We start from the raw sequence: 27,942 nt of genomic DNA on the forward strand, positions 1-27,942 counted from the left end.
TCCCTCTCTCCCTCTGTTGTTGTTCTACCCTGCAGTCACACGAGATAACATCAGGCTTTGTGAATAGCTACGATTATTGCAACCCCCGCGAGGTGCCACACATCACACGCAACGGCAGGCCGCCCTACAACTCAAGAAACATGTCCGAGGTATGCAATTTTCTTCTCTTTTTTTTCCTTGGTTTTTTCAATCCCATTTCATCTTTTCATTCCTTTTGCATTTGCAACATACAATTGCTGTTTTAAGAAAATATGTTTGTCTAGATTATAATGATGATGATAGAGTATCAGTGTAGGCTCACTGGGCATAGAGCAGTAGTTACTGTATCTGAGAGGTTTTAGAAGAAGAAAATAAATTATGAGCTCTAAAATAAGAGATATATCATATCAGTGTTTGCACTGCATATTACAGCAGGAAATTTTATTTAGTGTTTGTCCATTAGGAATACCCTGCTTGCCAATCGGCACTACCAAGTCTGTGATAGAATGATCATCCAATTTCTTGATTTATTCATGTAGCTCCACCTGTACTAAATTGTCCATTTTAATTGTATAATTATGGAAAGAAATTATTTTTGTACTTTTATCCTTTTTTTAAAATGAACTTCAATCACCATGTTATCAAGTCATGCAGACATACAAATGTATTGATTCAATGATAAACTGCATCAAATCAAATCAATTTTTTTTTTCAATTGCACTCATCAACACTTTAAAAATGACAGGGCTTAGAGATTGTGGTAATATCTTTTAGGTCTCCTTTTTTTTAAAATTATATATTTGCTCCCCTTACTATTCCCCTTTTGGTGGATTTACCATTAAAATTATAATTTTATGATTAACTACATCAAATCAAGTCTAATATTTTTCATTTGTATTCGTTGCCACTTTAAAAAGACAAAGCAGAGAGTATTTTTGCTCTACTTACTGTCCTCGTTCGTTGGATTCACCGTCTAAAATAATCTAGTTTACAGCCCCAGATCTGCTTTCTAATTTGTGAGAAGTGCTCTGGAATTATTGATTACGGCGGGTCAAAGGGTCACCTGACCAGACAGAAAAGCCTCCAAGATATTTCCGTTTCTGTCGCAGCTTCCTCCTAAATGATCTTATTTGACGAAGTTAGGGCCCCTGTCTTTTTATTTGTAATCCAAGGCTGTCCGCGTAGTTCAGATATTTAAGATGGCAGATGTCCGACACAAAACTATAAAAAGAAACAAATTGGATTTGAAGTCGACAAACCTACTTTTGATTGATATTGTTCTCATTACTTTTTCACTTCATGTTGGTATTATTTTTCCCTGAATTGCTATCTCTTTCAGTTGATCCTTTATTTTATGTAATTGAAATCTGGACAGATAACGGTGTATTCATATTAAAAGCGAAATCAGACATTTCAGTTTATTTAGGGCATGATCGCATCCTGTTCTAGTTCTGCTCTTGACATGTTACATTATCCAAACTAGTTTTACGCATTATGGAGATGCACACCTGATAAGGTGATAGATATGCTTAAAGCAAAATTACAACGTAGACAAGAAATAATTGTATTGATTTCAATTTATAATCTGAAATTCTGATCTCTGCGATATATATGACAATATTTGTCCCACTTTTCGTCCAAATTTGAGAACAGCACGGTCTAATAGTGTTGTGTGCATTTTCCCGGCATTTTGGCTCAAAATATGCAGCTCTGTTCATTTACATAGGGTTTAGGAGCTCTGTTGCAAAGCTGTAATCCCTCGTGCCACCGTTTTATCACAGATCGCGACCTTTAGTTCATATCAATGAAGCGATTATGATCTAAGCTGTCTGCTTTTAAGAATCGTGCGGCGGTATCAGCCGACTTACGTTTAAGTGCTTCGAAGCTTACCCAACGTCACATGATATACGCCGTACCATTCATAACTGGGTTCTACCTGAAAACTGCATCGCGAAGAAATAAAAAACTAAGCTGTTACTGTCGTCATGGCAAGGTGTCGCGCGGAGAAAAGAAAAAATGCTTTTGTTTGTCGACTCTGAAAAAACGAGGAAAAAGCAGGGGGGAATGGGAGTGATGTATGAAGTGTTTTAGAGGAAGGCTTGTTTTTTGTACTGTTTATTGAGCACTTTAATACCTGAAGAATTCTGGCAAACTGGATGATGTTATCTTGCAGATTTGCATGCCATTAGATGGCTATCTATGGAAAGTAGATGATGGCTCCCGCATTATGTACCCTGGCTCTCACTAAACTCTTCTCCTCTTTTTCTCTTTTCATGGAGCATCAACTCATAAATTCTTCTTTTCTCTCACTCCCTTCTCTCTCTCTCTCTCTCTCTCTCTCTCTCTCTTTCTCTCTCTCTCTCTCTCTCTCTCTCTCTCTCTCTCCCTCTTGTCCCTTTCTTTTCAGAAGCTTTCTATCATATCGTTTCGAGTACAATTTTGCCTCTTTATAAATGTGCATTTTTTGTTTATGCTTCAGTGGCCTATTTATCATCCATCAATAATAATTTTACAATATTCAACTCTTTATGACATTGATTTCAGTGTGTATGCATTAGTAGTAAATTTTGATGTCTATGTGCCTCTACTGAATGTTTCATTATCAATGACATCCTGATGTGAAGAAGAAAAAACTCACAAGCATGTATAATATACACACTTGTACACTTTAGTTTGTTCGTATTATAATGTATTAACAGCATTTTTTGTATTACTTCTCATTCCCAGACATTCCACACTCCAAGTTTTGGAGAGGACTTTGAGATCCTGCCCATCACCCCTCCCAGGATGCCAGGAGAGGGCGGTACACCAGGAATGAACCCCGCCTCGGCCGTAGGTTACCCTGAACACACCGCTGGAGGTGCAGGAGGAGGCGGAGGAGGTGGGGCTGGAGAACCCACCTTTCACACCGCCGGTAGCCCTCAACAGATGTCCTCCTTGGCATCCCCTCTCAACCCTCAACAGGCTACAAACGTCCCCAGCCCACGGACCTCTACTAACTCCCCCGTTCTGTCACAATCCCAGTCCCCTGCCCTGAGCCACACTATGAGCCCCGCAGGAACATACACGACCTCCTTGTCGAATGTGACACCCAGTTATTCAAGTCAGTCGTCGCCAGTATTTTCAGATCAGCTCTCACACATGACGGAGAGTCTGCCGGTCTCGACGTCGGGACAAGCCCCCATCAACCCTCAGTTCCCCCCTCAGATGTTTGACGTGCCACCCATCACGGACGCGGCATGCAGTATGGGACACTTTAACAGCGGTATGGACCCCACCGCCATGGTCGCCTCCCTCGGGAGCTCCATGTCCGGCGCCACCACCCACATGAGCTCCTCCTACCACATGTCACACCCCCAGCAACAGGCGCAACACCACCCCCACCCCCAGCAGCAGCAGCAGCAACAGCAGCTGCACCACCCCCACCATCCCCAGCAAGCACACCATCCTCAGGACAGCAGCAATTTCTTCCATCATGGCCATACAGAGATGGGTCCGCCCCACCCTCCCGGTCCCCAGCACCTCTCTACCATCAACCACTCACAGCTTGGTTTGGGCTTGCACCATGGGGGACTTCCCCCTATGTCACAGCAGCACCATGCACAACTCATGGCAGGCCAGACCGGCTCTCCCCCTCACATGGTAGCCGGCAGGGCGGGGCACCTGGAGAGCAGTGAGGATAGTGATGACAACACTCCTCTTGCACAGGTGAATATCTGCAATGCTTGTGGAACAAAATAATTCTCCTGCTTGTGAAGAGCAAGATCTTCTTTAATGACACCAAATTTCCCATATCTTATCTAATGTAAACATGAGAGCTTCACTAAAAAAAGGGATCTTGAACACTGAAATGTAATCTTTATACTTAGTGTATTTTGGTAGAAATGGATATTTTGCATGGATTCACAGATACAAAATACAAATGCAAGAATGAATTTAAAAAATTAAAATTAAATGGTTTTAATGTGTCTTCTCACAGAGCATGAGCATGTGTGCAAAACAGTTCTTTCTATATTGATAACTTACAACCTTTTATAACTTTTGATTTGATTTGATTTGAGTTGATTTATTTATTTCTGTTTGATTTTTTCATCCTTCCAAAAACTCTAGCTAGGCCATTATAGTTCTTTGATGTATGATTGCTTCTTTGGAAATACATTTTTTGTTTAAATACTAATTTCTCTCCCCTTTCCCCCATCACTTCCAAATTCATTCCTCTATCCAGTTTGCTGCTCAGGCCAAGCGACCAGAGGTTGTCAAAGAAACGAAAAAGAAGCCCCCCAAGCGAAAGCGCAAGAAGGACCCTAACGAACCCAACAAGCCGGTCTCCGCCTATGCCCTGTTCTTCCGCGATACTCAGGCGGCCATCAAGGGCCAGAACCCTAACGCTAGCTTCGGAGAGGTCTCTAAGATCGTGGCATCTATGTGGGATAGCCTGGATGCAGAGCAGAAGGCCGTAAGTCACGTTTCCGCTGTTTTCACTATTTCATTCAGGTTCTACAGTCAAACCTGCTTTAGTGACCACCTGTCTACAAAGACCACTTTTTGTGTTTCCCTTGGGCGGTCGCTATAGACAGGTTTGACTGTGTTATTATTCAACTGGTTGAACAGGATGTAGATTTTATGCGTTCATCCAGTTGAGGACCAGTCATTATCTCTATTTTTGTTTGTCCTGGAGTTCCTCCTAAGAACAAAATAAGTGTGGTTCTTTGTTTTTGTTTTTTTCCATTCCATATAGATTTAATGCAAGAATTGACTGTTTAATTATTCTTAAAACATGTGAATTCTTTAGACTACTGCATTGTTGCATTCATATTATTCAAATTTGGAATACCTTTTTTTAATATTTGCTCATACACTTAAATATAGTTTATTGTATTAGGGTTCCTGTTCATATACTTGTAAGAAAAGGGGAACGAGGATATATTTGAGTCGTATCATCTTTTGTTTTAATCTTGCCTCAGTAATACATATCTAAAACACAAAATATTGCTATCTTGGTTTATTCCACAGGCATACAAGCAGAGGACAGAAACGGCCAAGAAGGAATACTTGAAGAAGCTTGCAGCGTACAGAGCAAGTTTAGTTTCCAAGGTAAGGCTTGTATAAGGCTATTAATAACTCTGTGAATCAGAGCAGGGAAGGTTGTTATGTCATTCTGCTGTGATGGTCTCCTCAAATCCATTTTTTGTGAAGGATGCCATTTCATCTGTGCCTCTTTATGTTAATCTCTCCCTCCCCCCCCCCCCCCCCCTTCATCATCTTTCATGTCATTCCTACTTCTATCTCTTTTAGCCTCTATCTCTCTCTCTCTCTCTCTCTTTCTATATTTCTCTCTCCCTCTCTTTCCTTGGTTCTTATCTGTTATTCTGCCTCTCTCTTTGAGTGTTTTGCACTCCTTCTTTCTTTCTCTCTATTTGTCTCTTTCTTTTGTTGTATGTCTCTCTTTTTATCTCTCATCACTGTCTGCAGATTTCTGTCCCTCCCTGTTCCTTTTTTTTTCTTTCTCTCTCTCTCTCACACTCACTCATCCATGTTTGTATTGTTGATTTATACCCCTTCCTTTTTAGTGCAAACATCCTCTCCCTCTCATGAACTTATTCACCACCCCTTCCCCCTTCACCCTTCCTCTTCCTCCTCCCCCTAACCCCCTCCCCTTTATACCTTCCTCCCATGATCAATCTTACTATCCACAATTAATTGTTTTGACAAGCTGACTGATTATACCAGTGACGCACTCTTTGTCAAAATCTCCTTTTGATGACTCATTTGTTTATCTATCCTTCCTTCTCTCCTTCGTTCTCCCCATCTCTGTCAAGCCCTTTCAAAACACATCCATCACTGACCTCTATTTGCTTTCCATCCCGAAATCATACATCATGTCATTGTCACTTTGTCTTCCTGCCTCTCTCTCTCTCTCTCTCTCTCTCCCTGTCTCTCTCTGTCCCTGTCTCTCTCTCTCTGTCGTTGTCTCTGTCTGTCTGTCTGTCTGTCTCTCTTTCTCTCTCTCTGTCCCTTTCTCATTCTATCCCCCTCTCACACTGTCTTTATATATTTCTCTTGTCTCTTTTCTCTCTCTCTCTCTCCTCTCTCTTTTCTCTCTCTCTCTCTCTCTCTCTCTCTCTCTCTCTCTCTCTCTCTCTCTCTCTCTTCTTTGTCTCTTTCCACTTTCTCTCTTATTCACCCTCTCCCCTTTTTCCTCTCTCCCCTCTGTCTCTCTTCTTCTACTAATTTCCTTCTTTCTATTTGTTTGTTCTTTTGCCATCTCGATTTCTCTGTTGTGTACTCTTTCTAGTCTGACATACTATTAGACTAGATTGGACATGATGATATAGATTTTCATTAAAGCATGGTTATTGAAAACTGTCTTTATTCCCTCTTTCAATATTCTCCAGTTCTCCATTTAGTACCATCTTCTGTATGTTCAGTCATCACAGAAACATATATCAGAGTAAAGGTTCCTCATTCATAATTGATAAATGACTCTCACTTCACTCGATATCCAGCAATCCATCTTCTTTTCTGCTCTATTACATCTCGTTCCTTCTCCGTGAAGGCTTATATATCTCTTTCCTCATCGTCCATTCATGCAAACTTTATCATGTACTTTTCCAGTTACACATTTCCATGCAAGATTTACACAAGAACTAGAATGAATATCACATTTTCGCTCCCTCGCTCGGCCCCTGCGGTCATCCGCAGAACATTCATGACTTCCAAAATCGGCCATTAAACCGCAAACGGGGCCCAATTAGGCTCCATTTTGCGAGCCTCGGCCTAGCAAAACTCATTAGCAATCTTCACATTTTAATTCTGGTAATGGGCAGACATGTTCATCACTGGAGCTCTCTCGATCCCAAGCGTCTTACAAGCGATCTCATTAAGGTCTTGTAGTCTTGCATCCCCAGGGCTTTGCTCAATTATTCCCTTCTTTAGTTCAACAAGGAAATTGGAGTATAAGGGGGGGGGGGTGGGAGAGAAAGTGTAGAGGGAAGGAAAGAAGAAGGGGATGACCTTTGAAATATTGATGAGGATCTCTCGTGGGCCATGGAATCAATCAATTAAGCATCAGGAGATAGGATGATTGGATGTAAATCTTGTACGCAGTCGATTGTCAAGAGGAATATTAAAGTATGAAATATTCACGGTTTTGAAGTTATTACAGTAACCAAGCCCAACCCCACGGGCGTTGGTTGATTCACGTTACAAAAGGTTGCTTGTGTAACATGTACTTGTGTTTATGGGCAATGGTTAGATTTTATAATCACTGGCTGGTTATGGTATACTGTATATTTGGGATGATACTCCTAAACAAACCACTTGTCAGATAGGGATCTCAACGTCAATCTTTGGATCCTAAGTAGTAAGACATGCCATAGCTGTATGTATCACTCCCTTTCCCTTATCTGTTATTATCCATTTGAGTTTAATGATAAAGCGAGTTGCTATTGTTTTGTTCTATCTCTCACTGTCATACTTTTTCTCTCTCAAGTGTCCCCATAGATAGAAGAGCTGTAGCAATTGCTTTGACAATCCACATTACCTAATCTTTACATTTTCTCTGTATTCAATTATACAGTTTACATCATGTCATAAAATCAACAACGTCATCTTTTGTCAAAGAAGCATTCTTCAAACCATTTACAATTTTCATTGTACATCTTCATTATTTACTTATTCTCTACATAATGTTCCCCATCACTCCATCCTCCCTCCCCACAAAAGAATCATGAGCGTATGTATAAATGGTATATACTAGTCATATATCATCTCTTATCTTTCTTACTATTGTCATGGTATTCCAAACACCGCCTATATCATCAACAGCGCCCCCTTTACTGCTCTCTCCCGACAAATCTGTCAGGCTCCTCCTCCCCTTCTAAAAATGACAACAAAAATTTGTCCTATTTAAAGGTATAGTTGAGTATTGGTAATTTCCAAAGTGCCCCTCCAAAACAAATTTGGTTTATTTCAGTACCATATGAAAGATCATCGAAAAAAACATGGGAGATGATAATAATTCCAAATCAAATGCTCTAATTGTTGTGTAATTTGCTTTCAAAACATTATATAAAAGTGTTTGACGTCCGGACATCACTTTTGACTTTCGACGGTTTATTTTTTGAATTTACGTGTTTAGCTCCCTCTATGTCATTTAACAACCAGCGTATTTACAACGAGTGTTTGAGTTCGTTGGTACGTACAGTACTACAGGTAGCTAGCAGGCGGGTATCCGACCGCGCGCTAGTAATACAGTACAGCTGATCAATTCCAATACGCTGCTTTCACGTAAAGTATAACACACACAGCTCATATATCAGATTATCATCGGCGCCGATCGAACGCTGGACAGCTACGGACAAGCTTTGATTGAAATACGATAACCAGATCGAGATTGGAAAAGGAGCTCGAGGTCACGGACGATGGCCGACTCGGACTCAGCTAGTGCTAAGCCTAAGGACAAGGCTAAGGCTACGCTAAATCGGAATAAGACTAAGTAAGACGGTAAGAGGAAGGAGAGAAACAAGCAATGGCAGCTCGACCATCCGGCCCAGAGGAGGCGCGGGAGTGGCTGTGAACAAGGCCAGGGTACGGCGGAGAAACTTCGCGAGCTGCAGGCGGCCTTCTCGTTGCCGAGTCTAGAGGATGCAATAGACATGCCAGCTCACTGAGAGGTAAGTTGAAATGATATACGCCCCACTGCATTGGGTAGGCCTACCGTTTTAATTTGATCTAGTCTAGAGACTAGATGCATGGAATCGGCAAATTTAAGAAATTACGTTTTGTTATCTCTTGCCTTGGATTTTTAATTCAGATTTCATGAATCATATGATATTGATAGTCTAGCCTAGGTCTACAGTAGACCGAAAGCTTCAGTCTCTATATCGTCGGTTGTTCCACTGAGACTACGTCTGGCTCCACTAGACCTCCGGATGAATTTGGTTCAAATGAAAATATTGGAAGCATATGCGATCCTACAATATTCAGTGAACGTTGTCGCGTTGAAATCGAGTCTAAAGTGATGAAATTGTAAATAATAATCTCTTTATGGGGTATACTATAACTCTCTCTCAAGGTCAATATATTAATTCAGCTATACAACAAGCTACAATTGACCGATTGGCTATTAGGTCTACCTTTTTGAAATTATATATCACAACTACATATTCCGGGATTTTTATGGTAGCAGCTACCGTTGTACGACCGTAGGCGCTATTTTAAATTTATCAAAATTTACCGGGAGCACCGGTAAATTTTTATATTCAATTTTTTTCGAAAGCAGAAGTGTTTTAGGAGCTAAATTTTCTAGTGCTTATAATACTTCCACAGGGGCATCCAAATATATCGAAATTGTAAAGAATCACTATCCACCCAATTTTCAAAATTTCCCAAAACTTTGTAATAGACCCTACCTTTAATGTCCCTCGTTACAACTGCAGTTTTCTTTGTAATGATGACGTGCAGGGCTAGTCAACCGGGTAAACATCCTGCTCTTTTTAAAAGTCGACAAGGTTATACTATAGCTTGCTTGAGATGTGACTGTCTCATCTATATTTATCTCTACCAAAGAGTGTCTCAACTTCACATACATGACAGAGAACCAATGCATCAGTTATTAGTCATGCAAATTCCAAATCTGGCTAGCTGTGATAATTATTAGAGAATGCCATCTTCAAAATAATTTCTTTTGGTGATTTAAAATCTGAATGTTTTTTACTTTGTGAATGACTTTCGTTTCTTCACTTTTTACAGATATGAAGAACAGACAACACAATCCATCCCCAGCGAAGAAATTCCAAGCAGCAGTAGGGGAATTAGCAGGTGAATAGTACAAGTCACCTTTGACCGCAAATTCATGGAGAACTTGGCCTACTCTGCTGATTTGCTCGCTTCAGGTAGGATTCTGTATACATGTACGAAAGGCTCTGTAAATTGAGAGGAATTTAATGAGAATGCGTTCATTACGTACATGTTTGCAAGATTGAGCTCTTTTTCGGTTATGACCTATAAAATTGGGACATATCAGCAGGTCAAGATAATGCATCTTATTTGCTCATGTGTATGACATGGGATTTTCAATATTGATTTTGTGGTATGAAAATAATGAAATGCCCTATCATTTATATCAGTTTTTATTTTGTTTTCATAATTCCTTAGGCACACCAGCATGCTCGAGTGTTTCCACAACCATATACTGATGTATGCTTCCAAGCGGTATTCCTTTGAGTAAGTATTTTTAGTATCATTTTGTATGTTTGAAGTAAGATTATGGAAAAGTTGAAACATATCATTACAGTACGGTTACAGTTACAATATCATATTTTGAAGCAAATAGCAAAGTTAATGAGAAATTATGAATGACATCTATATAAATGCTGAAATCACTTTTGGATGCATGCAGAGTCTTGAAACAGCAGACTTTGTATCGTACTTGTGTCGGTACCTGATGTTAAGTCAAGTTGGAGTGGTTGTAGCAGGGAAATGTAACTACCTTTAATTAAGAGTCAATAATTTACAACACAAATCCAGAACTGAAGTGAATGGCTCGTATTCACAAAGGAGGTTTGTACAAACCATGGTTTGGCCAAGGTTTACATCTATGGAATGCCATTTGTAAACTGATGGAGAAGGAATGTAAACTCCATACTTGTTAACAATGTTAATTTACAATTTACGGTATGCGAGCAGCATTCCATAGATGTAAACCATCGTCAAACCATGGTTTGTACAAACCTCCTACAAACCTCCTTTGTGACTACGGGCCAATGAGTCTGAGATTTGTCTAAAGCATTTACTATTCATTCATCATGGTAGTGGTAATACCAATTGTTTGTCTTATCCATCCAGCTACCCAGCAAACCGGGCAAGGAATTTGCTTGCGGTCATCGACTACATGGCACACAAGGACAGGCCCGACCAGATTGATGAACAAGGCAATACAAAGTGAGTGGAAATTAGAAAGAAAGAAAAAAAGGTTTTCTTTTCTTTCTTGTTTTTCCTATTTTTATTTGTACATTTTTTTTAGATGGACAAGGCAATCCAAAGTGGGTGGAGTAAAAAAAAAAAACATGATTTTTTGTTTTCCCTGTGTAGTTGGACAGGGCAATCCGAATTGGCAGTTCTTTCCCATGAAATTTATCAATTTTGGGGAAATTATTAAATATCTAATTGTCCTTCCTGGGAACGCCCCTTTTAAATCGCCAAAATATGACGTCATCTAAAGAAGTTGTCCCTGTACACGACGCACATCTAAATTATGTAGATGACGGACTGTAAGCTGATGGTTTGTCAATCATGCTGCTGATTTTGGACCCTAAATGCGGACTTGGATTCAGTGTAATAATATACTTGGTGTGTAATGCAAGGTTCTGGAGTCATCAAAATCATCATAAATTTGGCAGAGTTTTGGTAAAGTAACAATCACTTACACAGAAAGATGTATATGGGACAACACACATGGTGTCGGCCTGTCGGGGCTAGTACTACCCTGATTTCCTTATCTTTCTATGCTCATTACTCAGCCAGTATACATTTTCTTCCAAAATTGTTTGGCACATGACATTTATTTGTAATCTTGAACATTCAGTGTAAGTTTCGTTAGATTCTGTGAGAATTCATTTTCTTTTTTTACCAGAACTCAAGTTTATCTTTAAGAGATATGAATCATATCCAATTGACAAGAATGAGTGTGCATATAATGCAACTTGTTACATTTTGCATGTTCTTTTATTTTATGATACAGATATGTTGCAGTATGGTCAAAGCGTGCCAACAACTACGTGGCCCGGAAGGAGAAGGTCCCCAAGACCTACCCCTACACGTATGTACAAGGACTCATCGGTGCGATACTGGAACGCAGAGAACAGGACCAAGGACCACTGTTCTCGAAGGCTGTTCTGCTCCCTGATGACCCTAGACACACAAGGCTCCGGCTTGCACCATTTCCTCCACCACAAGTTGATGTGATCCTAGCCAGGAGACTAGGCCGATTAGAGAAATCCATGTAATCCTCTGTAGTGAACATTTGGGATTGTCTGACTTGAGAACTGCTTTTTTTCGAGCAGAGACTAAGGGATCCAAATGGCGTCCTTCCGTCCATCCTCCGTGACTGTACACAAATTTGAATGAAGTCTAATGTGAAATCTTACCTGCAAAAATCAATTAGGGTTGCTAACTTTCCAACCCTGCATCTGTTTGTAACCATACTTGATTGGTAGATGCCCTTTATTGGCCTCCATGATATTCTGGAGTTGAAGGTCACATAAGTAGGTCAAAGGTCAAATGAGGTTCATTGTTGCATGATTGCATGCAAGACTCTTAATCGCCTCGATTTAATTTGTCCATGTGGCATGTTTTTAGGCTATCTTGAGGATTGGTTGGAACTTAACATTTTGGACTCATTTGGTTGCTAATGATTTTGTGGTCCGGAGGTGAAAGATTGCATGGCTTAGCATTACGAGCATGTATTCTTGATATGTCAGAGACCCTTTGACAAAATACCACCAAACTTGATACTAGAGTGTCCCTGGGGATCCTGGGGATGTGGTTATCTGGAGAAAAAAAATCACATAACACATGATATACATGTACCAGAAATAAATTGTTATTGTTGCTAGATTAGCCACCATGCTTGGCACTTGTATATTGTATTACAATAAGAGGTTGGCAAGTTTACAAATGGAAGAAATGCAGGAATATAAAAGACAAATTGTGACATCAGTGTATAAAAGCTCTATGTGATTTATACAATTCATAATTTGTGATAAAATCAGTGCTTGCTCATGTGGAAATGGTGGATATTTCAATTTGTATCTATTTGGCAACCTATATTCCTTGAAGAAGTTACGGTAGTAATTATAAAATTTACAGCCAAGAGGTCAAACCATGAGTCAACAATGTGTTTGGTTTTAGTGACTGTGCATGTAACTGAGGTGACAGTCGATCATGAAAAAGACTATACTTCGGAACCTGTTGAAAATCAACATGGACAGAAGAAAGATTTGTAGAATATCTTATTGTAAATAGTCTTCATTTTTTGTTTAATGCAATCAATGTGACTAAAATAATGCAAGCGAAAAAGAGAAATGATCACAAGACAGCAAAACAGTTGGTTTCATGCATCATTTGAATCAATGAACGTGAATCAGCTCAACGCCAAAGTATTGCGGTTCAAGGTTATACCATCAAGAGATATGCTGCCTGTAACTACTTTGTAGTTTGAAAGGGTGTATAAAGGAATAAGGATACAGTTGGGCAGGCGAGTCTTTCTGTTGGTCTATTGTAAAAAACTGGGTCAAATTTTTTCCAATTTTTTTGCAAATTGTAATAAAACTTGGTATACCGATTGACCCGAGGGTGTGCAAGACACATTTGTTGTGTCTGTCTGTTAAGGTACCTCCATGGTAACCAAGCTTTGCACAAAGAATACAATTTTGTTTTAATAATCTTGTGGAGCATATTCTTTCCAAGTTTTAGCAATTTTATAGTTTTGGTATCTTTGATGAGGCATTATAATAACAGTATAAAACTCAATGCATGTGCAGTGTGTAAAATAAGTATGTGAGCAAACTATTGGAAGAAGTTTGATCGATTCATATGAAACTCAGTACACACAACGCAGAATTGTCTTTTGTGTGCGTATAGGACATGACCAGTTTTGAAATGTCTGTGCTATTTTTTTGAAAAACCTTATGTTGGATGTTAATCACTTGAGGTGATATTCATAGTCGAGCATTAGGGAAGATGAAAGACATATATGTACCTAACTATACTTAATTTTGTGCTGAAACTGATATGATTCAGGATTTGAGATCGATATGGAGTATGTATACATGTATACTCGTACACATTAAGGAAAAGAATCACTCAGACAATTTTTAAAGCATTTATATATAAAGTAAGATGTGAAACTTAAAAGATAAAACCAGTTATGGTCATGCGACTGCATTGTGAAAGGATTGTTGTGGAATCGATCAGAAAAGGTTGATCATCTAGCATATAAGTCTTGGTGTGTACTGCAAGGTTCTAGAATCATCGAAATGATAAAAAAATTGGCCCAGTCTTGGTAAAGTTACAAGCACTGTACACAGAAAGATGTATATGGGACTACGCACAAGTGCGCGACACATGCGTTATATCTATCAAGTCCAAATAGATATAATAATTTACCAAATATATCAATTAGTAGGCAGTTTCTCGGCAAAATTTGTATGATCACGTACTAGTCAAAACATTGTGTGCGGGCAAGCACTGAATCAAATGACCGGGGTAATAGTATATTTGTCAAGCGCGTAGAAACATTACTGTTATAGATACTTTTCTTTGGTAAACTTATCTACACATTGCCTATAGAGTATGTCAAGTTTTTATGAAAGACACAAGATAAGATGTATATAAATAAGCAGTAACTAATAAGTAACAAGACATGGTGGTATACAAATAAAGTATATTGCTCCTTCTTAATGACGACAGTTAAAGTTGTCATAGCGATAGATGCTAAATAAAAATGTGCCTTTTTTAATACACATGATCTGTTTGTATGCAATGGTTGAAATCAACATCACGTTTAAATATTGCCTTCAGTACAGCAATTATAATTTGTATTCATCTCAATAATGTTGTGTAAATTTAACTGTTAGTTATGGCCGAATAAAGCTTTCAATGTACACCATAAAAATATGTTATGTATCTTCATTTTAGCATTACTATAATTATATTAAAATCTTATGTCTTTACACATTTACAAGTTATCACGTACTGACGTAGGTCATGCAATACACAGGCACTGTAGAACACAACTTATTTACAAGAAGTTACAATCACTTTTTTTTTTAAACTTTACAATTGCATGCAGTACCAAAATAAGAATACTGAAAAACACTGCATTATGGACAAGTATGAATCAAGTAAGATGTTAAATTAATTCACTACTGTTATTCATTATAGTATACTGATACAACAATTTTTAATATTTTTTTTAATTTATTTCTTTTTATTTCTCCACTTTCCCTTTAGCCATGTACCTTCATGTTGTTATATATGTTAAAGGTGTCGCTCTGGACCTATAACATATGATAAGACAAAAAATCCACCAGTTATTTCTGATTTCTATCAAATTTTTAGATTTTGTGTTGTTGTTGTTGTTTGGTATTATCGGCGTTTCATTCTTTTTTAGAATATTTACGCCTTTCACTTTATTTCTTTTTTTTCTTCTATTTTTGGTACTATTTGTCAATTCATATTCATCTCTTTTTTTTGGATAATATAATCTCAGATCTACTGGTCCATGAAAACCCCTCACCGCAATTGGCACCTTCCTGCCAGACCGGCGCGGTACATTGCGCAATCTTCTCGGCCATCATTGGCCTAGGCAACTCTGGTGCCGGTGAGAGGATTCTGGGGTAGATCTTTTGAGTCTCTTGTTTGGGGTTTACCGTCCTCAATCCGTCTTTACTCTTTCTTACCTTTTCTCTTCTAGTATTTTTCCATTTTGTAAAACCTTATTTTTCTATCAAAGTGGGTATCAACATCTTAGGGCATTTGGTTGTCGTGCGATATGTGCCAAAAAAAAAATGTGGATTTAGTAATTCCTTTTTGAATGAAACATGGATTAGGCTTCTTTTGGAATTGAATGGATTTAGCTCCTTTTGGAATGAAACTGTAATAATGTTGTTTACTTTCTTTTCGAAAGGTTATATTTATGTGTGATTTCACTATTATTATTTAAAAGGAAAGGTTTGCTGCTAAATTTGAATAAAATTTCAGTGACTTTATTGAGAAAATATGATTTTTTTTTTATTTTTTAGGTACAATAACATGTTTCATTCCAAAAGGAGCTAAATCCACGAAAATAAAAAATCAAAAAATTTAGTAAACAGCAGAAAAGCCGAAGGGAAGATTTTTTCTTATCATTATTGGCAGATAATCAGGTCCATGCAGGGTGACACCTTTAACATATATAACAACATGAAGGTATACATGGCTAAAGGGAAAGTGGAGAAATAAAAAAGGCAATTTACTCAGAAGTACCCAAAGTGGATTTGGCTCCTTTTGGAATGAAACTCTTCACATATTATAAAAGGAAGACAAGTAATATAAAAGGAAAAACGAAGGCCCACGTCATTTACATAGAAGGTAGGTGGACAGATAACCTCGATGTTTTTAATCTAATTTCATCTGGGAGATCATTCCACAGCTTTGTTCCTACAAACGAAATACAAAATTGCCCTTGCGTTGTCTCACATATTGGTTGATAGATAGAGTAAGCCACTTTCTTTACACTGTAGAAGTAATCAACTGGGTCATACGACGTACAATACATACACATACACTACTACTAGGTCGAGCGTACTCGCACTACTATTCGCATATCGCGCTCAAAAACAATAGCGCTACCAGTACCACAGACCATGCAATTAAATTATGTGCAGGCCTCGCATACCATAATGTGTACAATATAAATCAGTCAGCGCGCTATAGACATGGTTCGGATATTACTTGCACGCCCATATCCGATCGTCGTCTTGGCGAAAATTCACGGTGTGCTGCCGCTTGACCGAGAGGTGGCGCTATACAATTACACTGAACACGCCTCGAAAGTAAAATTTTTGATAAATAAAATCATTTGCAGTCGAACAGGTTTTTTGCATATAAATTCACTCTAATGTAATATTTCGGATTTATATCTTCAATGATGCATTCTTAGACATTTATTGTATGTTTTTTATGTTTAGATCATAGTTTCGTTCGCTAATGTGAGTATTGACCAACACTCAACTATTCCTTTAATTAAACTATCATGGTCTCAGTCACTGTTTCACTGGTACCACAACCAGCAGTCCCCTCTTACCCCTCTCCCTCAAGTCTATTCTCTGCCCTTCATGCCATCTCCTTTCTGTAAATACTGCAATCATTATTACATGCAATCACACTGTTCTTCTCCATATACCTACCCCCCCCCCACCCCCTCCTCCAACTACCGGTACCCTCCACCACTAACATTTGGTGTAGGATTGATTCTACCCAACCCCTGCCTTTCTTCTGAATGGAATATGATACACACGACACCAGCATGACAAGGACCTATACCCCATTAGACTCTTTGCCCCGTAAACCTTGTTCTAATTCAACCTCCTATATCGCCCCTCCCCCCTCCCCCCTCCCCCCTCCCGATGAAATGTCCTGGATTACCACCTTGCCCTCATCTCCCACCTTACCCCATCTTAAAACGCCATCATCACCACCCCCTCATACACGGACTGTCATCCCCAATACACCTGCCCTCCTCTTCCCCCGACCTCACCCCTCCCCTTCTCCCCCTCCCGATGAAATGTGCCGGATTACCACCTTGCTTCCATCTCCCCTTCTATCTCCCACCTTACCCCATCTTAAAACGCCATCATCACCACCCCCTCATACACGGACTGTCATCCCCGATACACCTGCCCTCCTCTTCCCCCGACCCCACCCCTCCTCCCCCTACCCCCTCCCCCTCTTCCACCATCCTCGGAGTAATCAGCTATGCTAACATTTACTCTATCTCACTCGCCAATCTCTAGAGTGAAGAATAACACACAGCACAAACAATCCAACTGGGTCAGGACTAGATACTGCCAGAGACTAGTGGAGCAATCGATAATTTGTGCGGGATCTTCGTGCCAGTATAACTCAATTTGCGCCCCCCTAACAAGTCCTCTAAGTGTTGGCAGCTTATTCCTTATGTTTTCAGCATCGTTGCGCTGTTATTATTATTATTTCTTCTTCTTCTCCCATCGGGGGAATGATCGGAATTAGGCCGTTTATTTCCTACACACCCTTCCTCCATCCTACGACGAGGATAGGAATATTGATATGTACTTATGGCATGGTTATGTAAATCTAGTTTGTGATCGTAATATATGTCGACCGGCCTAGATGCTGATGGTATATGAATACAAATGATGAATTGGCATGAGACAAATTCAGTGCTTGGATAGTGATAATGGCCTGTCTCTGTGATATTTTCATGCAGAGGTTTTGCACTATGCCAATATTTATAGTGACAGCCAGGCCTATGCATTAGAATATAACTTGACAGCATACATACCTATGGTTATCGCATTTGAGCCCAGTGGCAGAAGCATATATCTGCTTATTTTCGCCCTATCAGTTTGACTATATCTTATACCAATGGTTGATCAAGCTATGACATTAAGAGGTTTAATGACACAAGATCAAATATTTTCCATGAGATGGCTTTGTTTATTTTGATCTGAAGTATATTCAGCTCTTAGCAGTATAGGCCTACATGTTGTTTTGTTTTCATCTACTGCCATGCATTTTGGAATCCACATTTATCCCTCCCATTAATCTCCCCTCCAATTAATCTCCCTATCCCCTTGCTCCCCTTTCCTCCCCCTCCCTCAACTATCCAGGATAATATTGATTTAATCCTTATTGTTAGGATCAGAAAATGATTATACTGGGTCAATAACTCATCACACATATCCACCCCATCTCATCTGCCTTACCCCCCCCCCCGACCCCCTACACACCCCCTCCCCCACAAAGGGGATTACACCAAACTGAATAATAACAATAATCCTTCTATTCAATCCTTGTTTAATGGTTTATAGATTTGGTTTTCGACCAACTAATTGCACAATTAAAATTACCTACCGGTAGTTATAAAATTTAATAACAATGCCCAACACAATGTATTTACCTGTAAAACTCACAATTAGCTGTAAGACCCCCTCCCCCCTTTCTGAAAGATAAAGAAACATCTTTTTAGCCTGGAGCCTAGTCTAGCAGTATTGATTCAAGACTAGCTGTTTGTACAGTCATGCAGGTGGGGAACCTTCAGAGAAAATAAAATGTAAACATATTTGAAATTTAGAAATAGATTGGAAAGACATGGTGTTTTTATATTTCCATTTCATTACACTTCTGTATGCAGAAGCAATTTATATCAGAGTAGATTTGTTTATTCTTCAGTTTGTCCCTATTTTTCATCCATTAACCAATTTGATGCCACATTTGTTAAATCTTGGCTTACTTTCTAGAATTGTTTGCACTGAGCTCAGAAAAGCCATTTTTATCCAGAAAAATGTTCAGGTTGTCTTTGTTTTTAAGTTTAGATTTTTTAAAATTTGTCCTTACTTTTCATTCATGAATCTTTTGTTTTCCAAATCTTCGAAATATTGGCAACCTAGTTAACCTGCTTGTTTTCAACTCAGAGAGGTCATATTTATCCTGAAACTACGTACAAGTTGTTATTTTGAAGTTTTTATTCCATCAAGGACTCTGCAAAAAGAGGATCAATAAAAGTATAGGATTATAACTAAGCATTGTAATAGATTTATTATTAAAATTTTGGAGAAATGTTTGATTCACATTTTACAGATGTACTTTGTATAATTAACCTCATCTACATTCTTTTGCATTAAGAGGATTAACAGATTAATAGGTTTAACAGGAAAATGAATTAGAATTTTGAATTTCAGTACAACTACCCCTATATGTTAATAACGAGATAGTAGTTTTATAAATTATTTAAAAATTACCTTCCTTCCAATTTCAACATGTTTTTCAAAAACCTTATGTCTCTTCAGAGTTCCAAAAAGTCAAATGAAATAGTGAATTTCCTTAGAGTTACCCCCATAACATATCAGTTAGTTTGAAGCCTTTTAATGGGATTTCCATAGGCTACTGTCTGCAGGCATGTTCATTGAGTCTTCTTTTCTCTCTGATGATCCCGAGACATCCCTCCCTTGCGATAGATTTGTGGAGATTGGCACAGACTAACTGTTTGCCCGCCAACTTGCACAAGCACTAAGACACAGAGACCTTCTTACAAGTGCATTGATCGTAACTTGACTCCCGCTGAGTAAAGATACGTTCGTTTGCTCTGCAAGAAATCGTACGGTACCCCGCGTGATTGACACGCAACTGTACTGTGATGGCAGGCATTGGAGGGTCGAAATGGAGGGGGAGGGGTAGGGACGGATCCCCTTGGGGTCTTCAGTCCCTGTCACAATTTTGTTTAATATCGTCAAAACAACGAGTTTAGAAGTTCAGTCAATGAAAAGGAAATATATACTGACGGCACTGCGGGTCCATAATTGAGGGGGGTATAGAGGTTAATTCTCAAGTGGTTCCCCCCTCCCCCCCCCCCCCCCCCTTGGCAAGATATTTAGAAAGTCAGGAATAGATTTAGTTGAAGTATTTCAGTCTATGTAATGCACCATACTGATGGCCTTTGGAGACTAAATTGGAGGGGGAGGTGGATGGGTGATTCTGTAATGGGTTTCCCCCCTTTCTTTTTAGAAAGCATAAGAACTTGTTAGTCGATGAAATGCAACTTATGGCACTGCTTATCTACAGGTGGGAGGGGGTAGGGAACCAAAACACATTTATGTAAGTATCATTGTCTTAAGGAAAAGAAAAGGACCAAAATGTTATTGTTCAACCAAGAATTGTGTTTCTCACTATTGGTTGCCAGGAGATCGCATTCGACACAAGGGTTTGAATGTTTGGGGATGCAGAAGGGTCTCGTACGTTCCCCAGTGGTTTCACTGGTAGTGGTATTGGGGTCACCACCTGCCCCCCATATCAAGCTGTTTTTGATTAGCTTCTAATCAGGCCATGACTTCTCAAAGCTGTGTCATGGTCACATGCTAATCAGGCCCACATGTTCTTAATTATGCGCAAAAGGATTATACCTGGGGGGTGTTTCACAAAGACTAAGATTGACTTTAAGTTTGACTCAACTATGGCAGGCCATTCATGCCACTGTTGGCTCTCACCATTTACTGGCATTGGTCTCTCAAGGGACGTACAAATCTACAGAATTTACATTTTTCGATAATTCATTATCGAAGGAAAAATATTATCTAAAGATCATAATGGTGAGAGCAACCAGTGGCATGAATGGCCTGCCATAGTTAAGTCCAACTTAAAGTCGATCTTAGTCTTTTTGAACCCCCCCCCCCCCCCCCGGTCTCTTCTATTGCACCAGTATTTTGGAGGAATATTATTATAAGAAATTGATATAGTAGTGAGATGTTATCCTACATGAGAATGCTACCCTTTTGGCTGTGTTGGTCTTTAAGTGGATATTAAGTAGGATAGGGGTTTCTCCTTACAAGAACAAGACATTGATGTATAGATCTTGTTTTCATGTGATGAATACTGCGGCTAAAGACAAATCTTGCTTGGATCAATGGAAATGCTTGTCATACCAAAATTGTACTTTAATTCAGTGGGTTGATAGTAGTCTTTTATATGGAAACGGAAATAGTGAATCCCGAGCTCTAAATCTTTCTTTTTTCATTTCCTATTTCCTTCTCCAGGCTGCCGTAGACCAAATGGACCCTGAGGAACAGTCCCCTAGTAAGCAGCAGAGACTGTCCGGTCCTGTCTCCGTTTCTCCCCCTCATGGTGCCAACATAGCCGGCGCCGTGGGCCAGCTCCATCCCAATGTTGCGCCCAGGGTCATTGCGCCCAAGCCACCCCTATCCAATGCACCGGGAGGCGGTAGCATGACCACCGCAGCGAGTCCGTACGGCCAGCCGGCAGCCATGGTACAACCCATGCAGAATGTCCAGAGAGTTGTCAAACCGATGGTGAGACAACTTTCTATTCATTCATTGATAAATTGTCTTTTATTTTCTGTTTTTAAAAAGGCAATAAAATGCCATTTGTGCTGTTACATGTCTTCATGCATCATCAACTTAAGGATCACGATCTAGGGATTAATTTTATGAAAACGAAAGAGCCTGTCCATGTTTTTTCCAGGTAGTCACTGTAAAATGAGAATTGAATTTCCCATGAAATTCATATGCTGTAAAAATGTCAGGCTACCCACAGCAAAGTATTCAAATAACTATTTACTGTTTTCGAAAATTATCAGCAATTTCAATAATATCTTCTGTTACAATGACAGCATTCATATCTTATTGTTACCCTTTTTACCTAAAGATTACAGCTTTATGTCTTTATTTCTTTTTTGTATAACCAATCAAACTGCTTATATTCCAACGGACAAGTTTAAGTACCAATTTCCAAACAATTTGTCTGTTTCTTGGTACTTAAAGATGAATCTCAAGAAAGAGATTCTTAGCACAATCATTTCTCAATCCCTACATAAGTTGATGATACATGAACAGTGCTTTGATAGCGACAGTCTTGATCAATGTGTAGATTATTTGTCTTGCATGCAATTATGATTTCTTGTGTCATTGTGTATTACGTCCTTGATAGTCTTGATATCTATGAAAATGAGAAAAAAAATATTTGCCCTTAAATTTGTGATGTATCTTTCAGTTTTCTCCTCACAACTCTGAAATTAAATGTGAAATGATCTACAAATCCTTTTAACAGTAATCCCAAATAAAAATGGCTGATTGTTCTCAGAATATAGCAACCAAGAATCAATTAACAAAAATAGCCATGCATTGCATCATTTCAAAACTATGAATACAGTTCTTTTAAAGTTTGTCATGTGTAGTATATAGATTACCGGTACGCAACTCAATTGACTGTTGAAAGCTAATATCAAATGGGATGATTATATAAAAATCTCTTTTGTTCTCTCTTTTTTTTATCCTCTCTTCTTTGCTCCCCTTTTGCCTCCCATCTTATTTTACCCTGCCATTTGTTTCGCCAGTCGCCAACGACGGTCGTAAGCGACACGCGGCAAGTGCTGTGTACTCGTAGCGGGTGTAACCGACTGCCTATAGAAAGCCCTGATTGGGATAACGAATATTGCAGTTCGCAGTGTGTAGTAGATCACTGCAGGTATATTGATAAATCCTTGCCTCTCTCTCTCTCTCTCTCTCTTTGTCATTCCAGAGAGTAACAAGCTAGAACTTAATTCAAAACTAACGCATCACAATCACAGTTTGGGGATTTGCAGCACACTAACCGCCTAAATTAGGCTCTCATTGTGGATAAAAGAGTTTTTTTTTTAAACAATTTAAATCTCATCCACAATTCTTTTTTTTATTTTCAAAATGTAGATTGAAGATATGGACATAAAATTCCAATATTTCTTTTGATACTCTTTATTGGTGTGACTTTATTCTTTATGAGCCTGTTCATTAGCAAACAAATAAATAACAAAAACAAGAACAGACAAAAAGAATAGAAATTGGTGTTGCATGCACCGAGGGGGCTTTGAATATTTTATGTGCAAAATTCTGATTATAAAAAATTATGAGAAATGTTACTTTTGGCATCATAAAGTTTACTCAGTATGAAATTTGAGAGCGACATTGTGCAATTACCCATCATGCATATTAACACACATCCATATTAGGAAACATTGTTGAAATCAACTTTGGTATAAACTTCACCTTGGAATGCAATCACTCTCACAAGCACAAAAAAGTTTCCCCTTAACATAGAGGGCGCTAGACATGTACAATTCTAAATCATCTTCAAGTGACTAACATATTCATACTTGTATTTGTCATCATGGTAGTTTGGGTTTATTTATTTTTTTAAAGAAAGGAAACTTAACATTCTTGCTCGGTTCTTGTCTTATCATCGCCTGGTTTCATAACATGTGTTTAATGATGAGAAGCAGTAATCATTTCCGCACCTTGGCATCTTGGAAACATCAAATTGGCAATACTCCCACTGTCTATCGATAGGTTGCTATTTCTTCTTTCATTCATTATTGGGAATAAAGAAAGAAAGGGTGGCCAGATTTTTTCCTCCTGTTCCTCTTCTTCGATCTTCTTTGAGGCGCTTCCATCTTCTTTTTCCTCCCCACCCGTTTTCCATTCTTATTTCCTTTCTTTCCTTCACCAATTGTACTTCTTTTGTACTTTAGGATCTATTTTCTTTCTTCTCTATTTTCTTCTCCTCCTATTTTCTGCTTCAATTTATTGTATCTCTTCCCATTCTTGATATTCTCCTTATTCTTTTCAGTGTATTCTTCTTATTCCTCTTTTTCTCCTTGTTTTCTTTCTCATTGGTCTTCTTCTCCTTTCTCTTCATTTCCTTGTCATTCCCCTTTACTACTCCTATTCTCCTACCTCTACTTTATCTTTTTCTTATTTCTTCTTCCTTTTCTCTTATTCCTTCCTTTATTCTTTTAATGGTAATATTCTTCAGTTACTTCTTTTGTCTCCCCCACCTCTTTCCTGAATCTTTACCTTTACAATGTTCACTTTCATTGTTTGTTTGTTTTTTTCTTTTTCTTTACTTAATTTCCTTATCCACAACTCTTTTCTTCGTTGAATGTCTTTCTCCTTTCTTTTATCTCCATTCTACTTATTGCTTGTCTTCTTCATTTAAATTTTCCAATTCATTTCCCCTTTTAATAATCCTATGGGATGGTTATTTTCAAATATTCAAAATTCAAACCTTTTAATGCTTCATATATGTTTGCATGTCATGTAAATAACTTTTCAGTGTAGTTGCATTGTGTTTGATGTGCTATATTGCATTGCATGCTCAACTATTTTGTATCTTTAACACCATTTTTATAATCAACAATCACATTGTTTGCAAGCTATTTAAGATTACTAATTCTTCATTATTTCAAGGGAATTCATGTGTTTCTAGAGCATTCCGTACCGTAATTTAAAAACACAAAATATTGACATTTGTCACTATTTGAAGAAACTTACTTGTTTATGAAAAGGAGAATCAAAAGATAAATGTATGTCATCATCTGTAAGAAATGAGTAGCTGCATTTTAAAGTAATGGAGCTTATCTCATTTTCTTCTAAAACCCATTCAATATTACGTAGCTGTATATTCAGTTCATTTCCATTACTTACAACTTTCATAGCCAATGGCAAATATCTTACTACACAGCCATACTTTATAGCCTATGTAACTTAACATACCACAATATGTAGCCGATGGCCTGACTGTGACATTAATAATAAGAATGATTACGGTTCTGAATGGCTAAATGCCCATTTTCTTTTGTTATCAATTGCATTGTGCCTTTTTCTTTTAAACATAACCTCCACATTGTAAGCATCACGTATCATGGTATCATTTTGGCATTTTGGCATCACGTATGAAAGTGAATGGGTTTTGTTAACAAGCTAACCAAACTGTATTAATTGTTTATAGATGTTTTCTAAATTATTTTCTTCTCTCTCTTTCTCTTTTTCTCTCTCTAGGGACGTTTTCACTGGGTGGGTGGTGACGAACAATGTAAGCTGCGGAATGGTCCCTCATACGGTCAAATAGGCTGCCCAGACCCCCTCCGCGCATCGTACGGCTGGTACCACGGACAACACCCCCCTGGGAGACAAATGGACATGCCCTATGCTCACATGTAAATGTATTTATGAGCTGGATTGAACCACTTAGTAAATAGGGGTGGAGAGCACTGGTACAAAAAATATTAAAAATTGTAATCTGAAGTCTAGAAGAAGAGAAAACAACTGAAAAGAAAACAAGTGGACCTATGATGTATTGTATATTTACAATATATTTGTGTGGTTTGTGACCCTGTCCAACAAATTGGCACCACGTTATTCCTTTTTGTGGAACATATGCCCAATTCCTGTTAAATTGTAACTTGTTATCATGAAAGGTATTAATAATGTCTGTAATCTCACTTTAACCTAGGTGTAATATTTTGCTTTAGTAATCATTTTTAGTTCAACCCTTGCTTGAAATAAAGGCAAACAGTTGTCAAAATGACATGAGGCAGTATCAAATTTAAGTGAGGGAGCCTACATGATTGTGTAAGGGAACACTCATATTGAGTGAAAGTCCATGAATTTGTGAATGATAATGATAGTGTTATACAGTAGGCATAAAGTTAATATCAGTCACTTGCAAGCCCAACAAAAGGTAGAGTCCAATGATGGTATAGGAAGCCAGAATAAAAAAGGTATTCTATAAACAGAGTCCAATAATGGTACAGGAAGCAAGAATAAAATGGGAGTTTATTTATGAGTGAAATATTTTGAACAAAAAAGGAAATTTGTAGAGATGTGTTGCCCAGCAAATGTTCATAACTGTATATAGAGATTTTGTTCCCAGTATTTTACACAAATATTACCTCCCTCAGTTGGAATGTTATTTTTGATTTCGATTAGATTAGTGTTGGCTTGCCTGAATTAATTTTTAGACAAGAGTGATTATTTTTTCAGCTTCTTTCATAACATGTTATTTGCTGACTGGATAGGGTCCCAAACATCAGTATGGTGGCTCAGTGGTTTGTACGCTCAACCTTAAAGCATTAGGTCGTAGGTTCAAATCCTGTCTGGAATAAATAGGGTCCCAAACAGTTGCACAGTGGTTTGTGTACTTGACTCATTAGGTCGTGGGTTCAAAACCCTGTTCCCGTGCTTAGGCCTGTGCCCTTTTGACAGGGCATCTTGTGTAAATTTGTCACTCCCTACAGAGGGGGAAATTATTATGTACCTTGCGCGATATGCGTGCGATCATTGAATTAGTTTATAGCTTATTTTCATCCATGATACATTCCAGTATTGTATACATGTATTGTCATGTTAATATATTTCTATTGTTCATTTTTGCTGATATATATATATCTTTTGTCTTAGCAGCAGGAAAGAAATAAGAAAAGATACAGATATTAATTGTCTTATGTACTGTAATCCATTATCTCTTACAAAACTGAGCTGCCTGAAGGGCCTGTATCAAGTGTTTTAATGGAGAACAAGGATTTGGAATTATATTTTAAAAGGCCTACTTGATTTATGCAGTGAAATGACATAGGTCTTATTGAATTCTCAGACTTATGAGATGGAAATGCTTGAAGGTAAAGAGCAGTTCTGGTCATGCGATTGCATTGTGAAAGAAACGTGGTGGATTCAATCAGAAAAGGTTGATCATCCAACATATAAGTATTGGTGTCAACTGCAAGGTTCTGGAATCATGAAAATGAAATTTGGCCCAGTCTTGGTAAAGTTACAAGCACTGTACACAGAAAGGTGTAAATGGGACTACGCGATATCTATCCAGACCGGATAGATATGATAATTTACCAAATTTATCAATTAGTAGGCAGTTTCCCTGCAAAATTTGTATCATCACGTATTAGTCAAAAAATATTCTTTCACATGACTGGTAATAAGAGCTTCCATTTCATTTTTTGAGAGGGGGGCGTTTCCAAAACTGGTCTATACCTTTAAGCTTTCTGCCGTCTTCTGCAATCAATGGGAAGAATGATGTGTTATAGTAGTATAGTACATCATTAAATGTGCAATGGTTTCACCCCCCCCCCCCCTCCCTCTTTCTCCTTTTCTCTCTCTCTCTCTCTACTATTTCTGAACTCCCTCTTTCTCCCACTCTCACTTCTCTCTCTATCTCTCAGATTCGTGTATGCTCCATTTCTATTTCTGAGCTTCCTTCTCATCTAATCTCTTTCAACCCCCAACCTTTCAAGAGGGATTCATGTTTTATAGAAGAATAATGTGTAACTATTTCCTTAGATGTACAATAAAACATTTGCATCATAATGAATGAAAAATCAACATCATGTTTAGAATATAATTAACATTGTATATTACCAACAGGAATATGTTCTCTCCATCAAAGAGCAAAGATTATTGTCATGCATTTACAAAGTTTTGATATCCCCCAAAAGAATTATGGTGCAGAAATTGAGATATCAGCCGGATACTGTACCCATGTATTTCAATGTAACTAAAAATCATGTTATTTTTCCATTTTGAGGAAGAAAACGAGAGGGAAAAGTACATATCCTGATGTTATTTGTTGTGACCCTCAAACCAGTGCCTAAGTATCTATCAGTGTTCTCCACGCCCTGAATGTTTGTAAATAACCATGACAAAAAAAAATTGATAAATAAGGATTGTAATTTTATTTGTAATGTAAGATGTGCAAACTTATACAGCTTTTTCTCTTCAATGTCTTGTAGTTGAATTCCATCATGAGCTGTTATTTTTCTTCTTCTGTTTCCGTATTTTTCTTGCATCTACTATTTATGACTTATGAAGGAGTGAGAGCCGGGTC

At 38.3% G+C, this 27,942-nt stretch overlaps 2 protein-coding genes across 6 annotated transcripts; both read left to right on the top strand.

Moving 5' to 3' along the window:
• LOC578473 (TOX high mobility group box family member 4) lies at nt 1–26,804 on the top strand. 3 transcript variants are annotated; one of them, XR_004062184.1, is made up of 7 exons: nt 1–149; nt 2,707–3,687; nt 4,205–4,435; nt 4,993–5,073; nt 21,312–21,584; nt 25,107–25,788; nt 25,829–26,804. XR_004062184.1 is itself a non-coding variant. In XM_030975052.1 (7 exons), exons 1-7 carry the CDS (start codon nt 141–143, stop codon nt 25,174–25,176), a joined length of 1,776 nt encoding a protein of 591 aa, XP_030830912.1. In that variant the 5' UTR covers nt 1–140; the 3' UTR covers nt 25,177–25,284. The 3 variants fall into 3 exon arrangements, 2 of the variants coding, with proteins under 2 accessions (XP_030830912.1, XP_030830913.1); XM_030975052.1 differs by lacking the exon at nt 25,829–26,804 and adding an exon at nt 22,628–22,758 and having other exon boundaries at nt 25,107–25,284; XM_030975053.1 differs by lacking the exon at nt 25,829–26,804 and adding an exon at nt 22,628–22,758 and having other exon boundaries at nt 21,312–21,542; nt 25,107–25,284.
• On the top strand, nt 8,347–13,828 carry LOC115920128. 3 transcript variants are annotated; one of them, XM_030975054.1, is made up of 5 exons: nt 8,348–8,654; nt 9,733–9,875; nt 10,138–10,206; nt 10,828–10,923; nt 11,723–13,828. In XM_030975054.1, exons 3-5 carry the CDS (start codon nt 10,148–10,150, stop codon nt 11,985–11,987), a joined length of 420 nt encoding a protein of 139 aa, XP_030830914.1. In that variant the 5' UTR covers nt 8,348–8,654; nt 9,733–9,875; nt 10,138–10,147; the 3' UTR covers nt 11,988–13,828. The 3 variants fall into 3 exon arrangements, with proteins under 3 accessions (XP_030830916.1, XP_030830915.1, XP_030830914.1); XM_030975056.1 differs by lacking the exon at nt 10,138–10,206 and having other exon boundaries at nt 8,347–8,654; XM_030975055.1 differs by lacking the exon at nt 9,733–9,875 and having other exon boundaries at nt 8,347–8,654.
• Nucleotides 26,805–27,942: the final 1,138 nt, after the last annotated feature.

This window comes from Strongylocentrotus purpuratus, unplaced genomic scaffold (genome assembly GCF_000002235.5).
Source record: "Strongylocentrotus purpuratus isolate Spur 01 unplaced genomic scaffold, Spur_5.0 spur5_scaffold_8, whole genome shotgun sequence".
NCBI classification, from domain to species: Eukaryota; Metazoa; Echinodermata; class Echinoidea; order Camarodonta; family Strongylocentrotidae; genus Strongylocentrotus; species Strongylocentrotus purpuratus.

What these genes read in the sequence shown, in the direction of transcription:
- LOC115920128 (XM_030975055.1), top strand. Translation starts at nt 10,148, where the DNA reads ATGCTCGAGTGTTTCCACAACCATATACTGATGTATGCTTCCAAGCGG. An exon ending in TCCAAGCGGTATTCCTTTGA is followed by an intron (nt 10,207 to 10,827) that starts GTAAGTATTTTT and finishes TTATCCATCCAG; the next exon opens with CTACCCAGCAAACCGGGCAA. An exon ending in GATGAACAAGGCAATACAAA is followed by an intron (nt 10,924 to 11,722) that starts GTGAGTGGAAAT and finishes TTTATGATACAG; the next exon opens with ATATGTTGCAGTATGGTCAA.
- LOC578473 (XM_030975052.1), top strand. An exon ending in AGAGAGTTGTCAAACCGATG is followed by an intron (nt 21,585 to 22,627) that starts GTGAGACAACTT and finishes TTGTTTCGCCAG; the next exon opens with TCGCCAACGACGGTCGTAAG. An exon ending in TGTGTAGTAGATCACTGCAG is followed by an intron (nt 22,759 to 25,106) that starts GTATATTGATAA and finishes TTCTCTCTCTAG; the next exon opens with GGACGTTTTCACTGGGTGGG.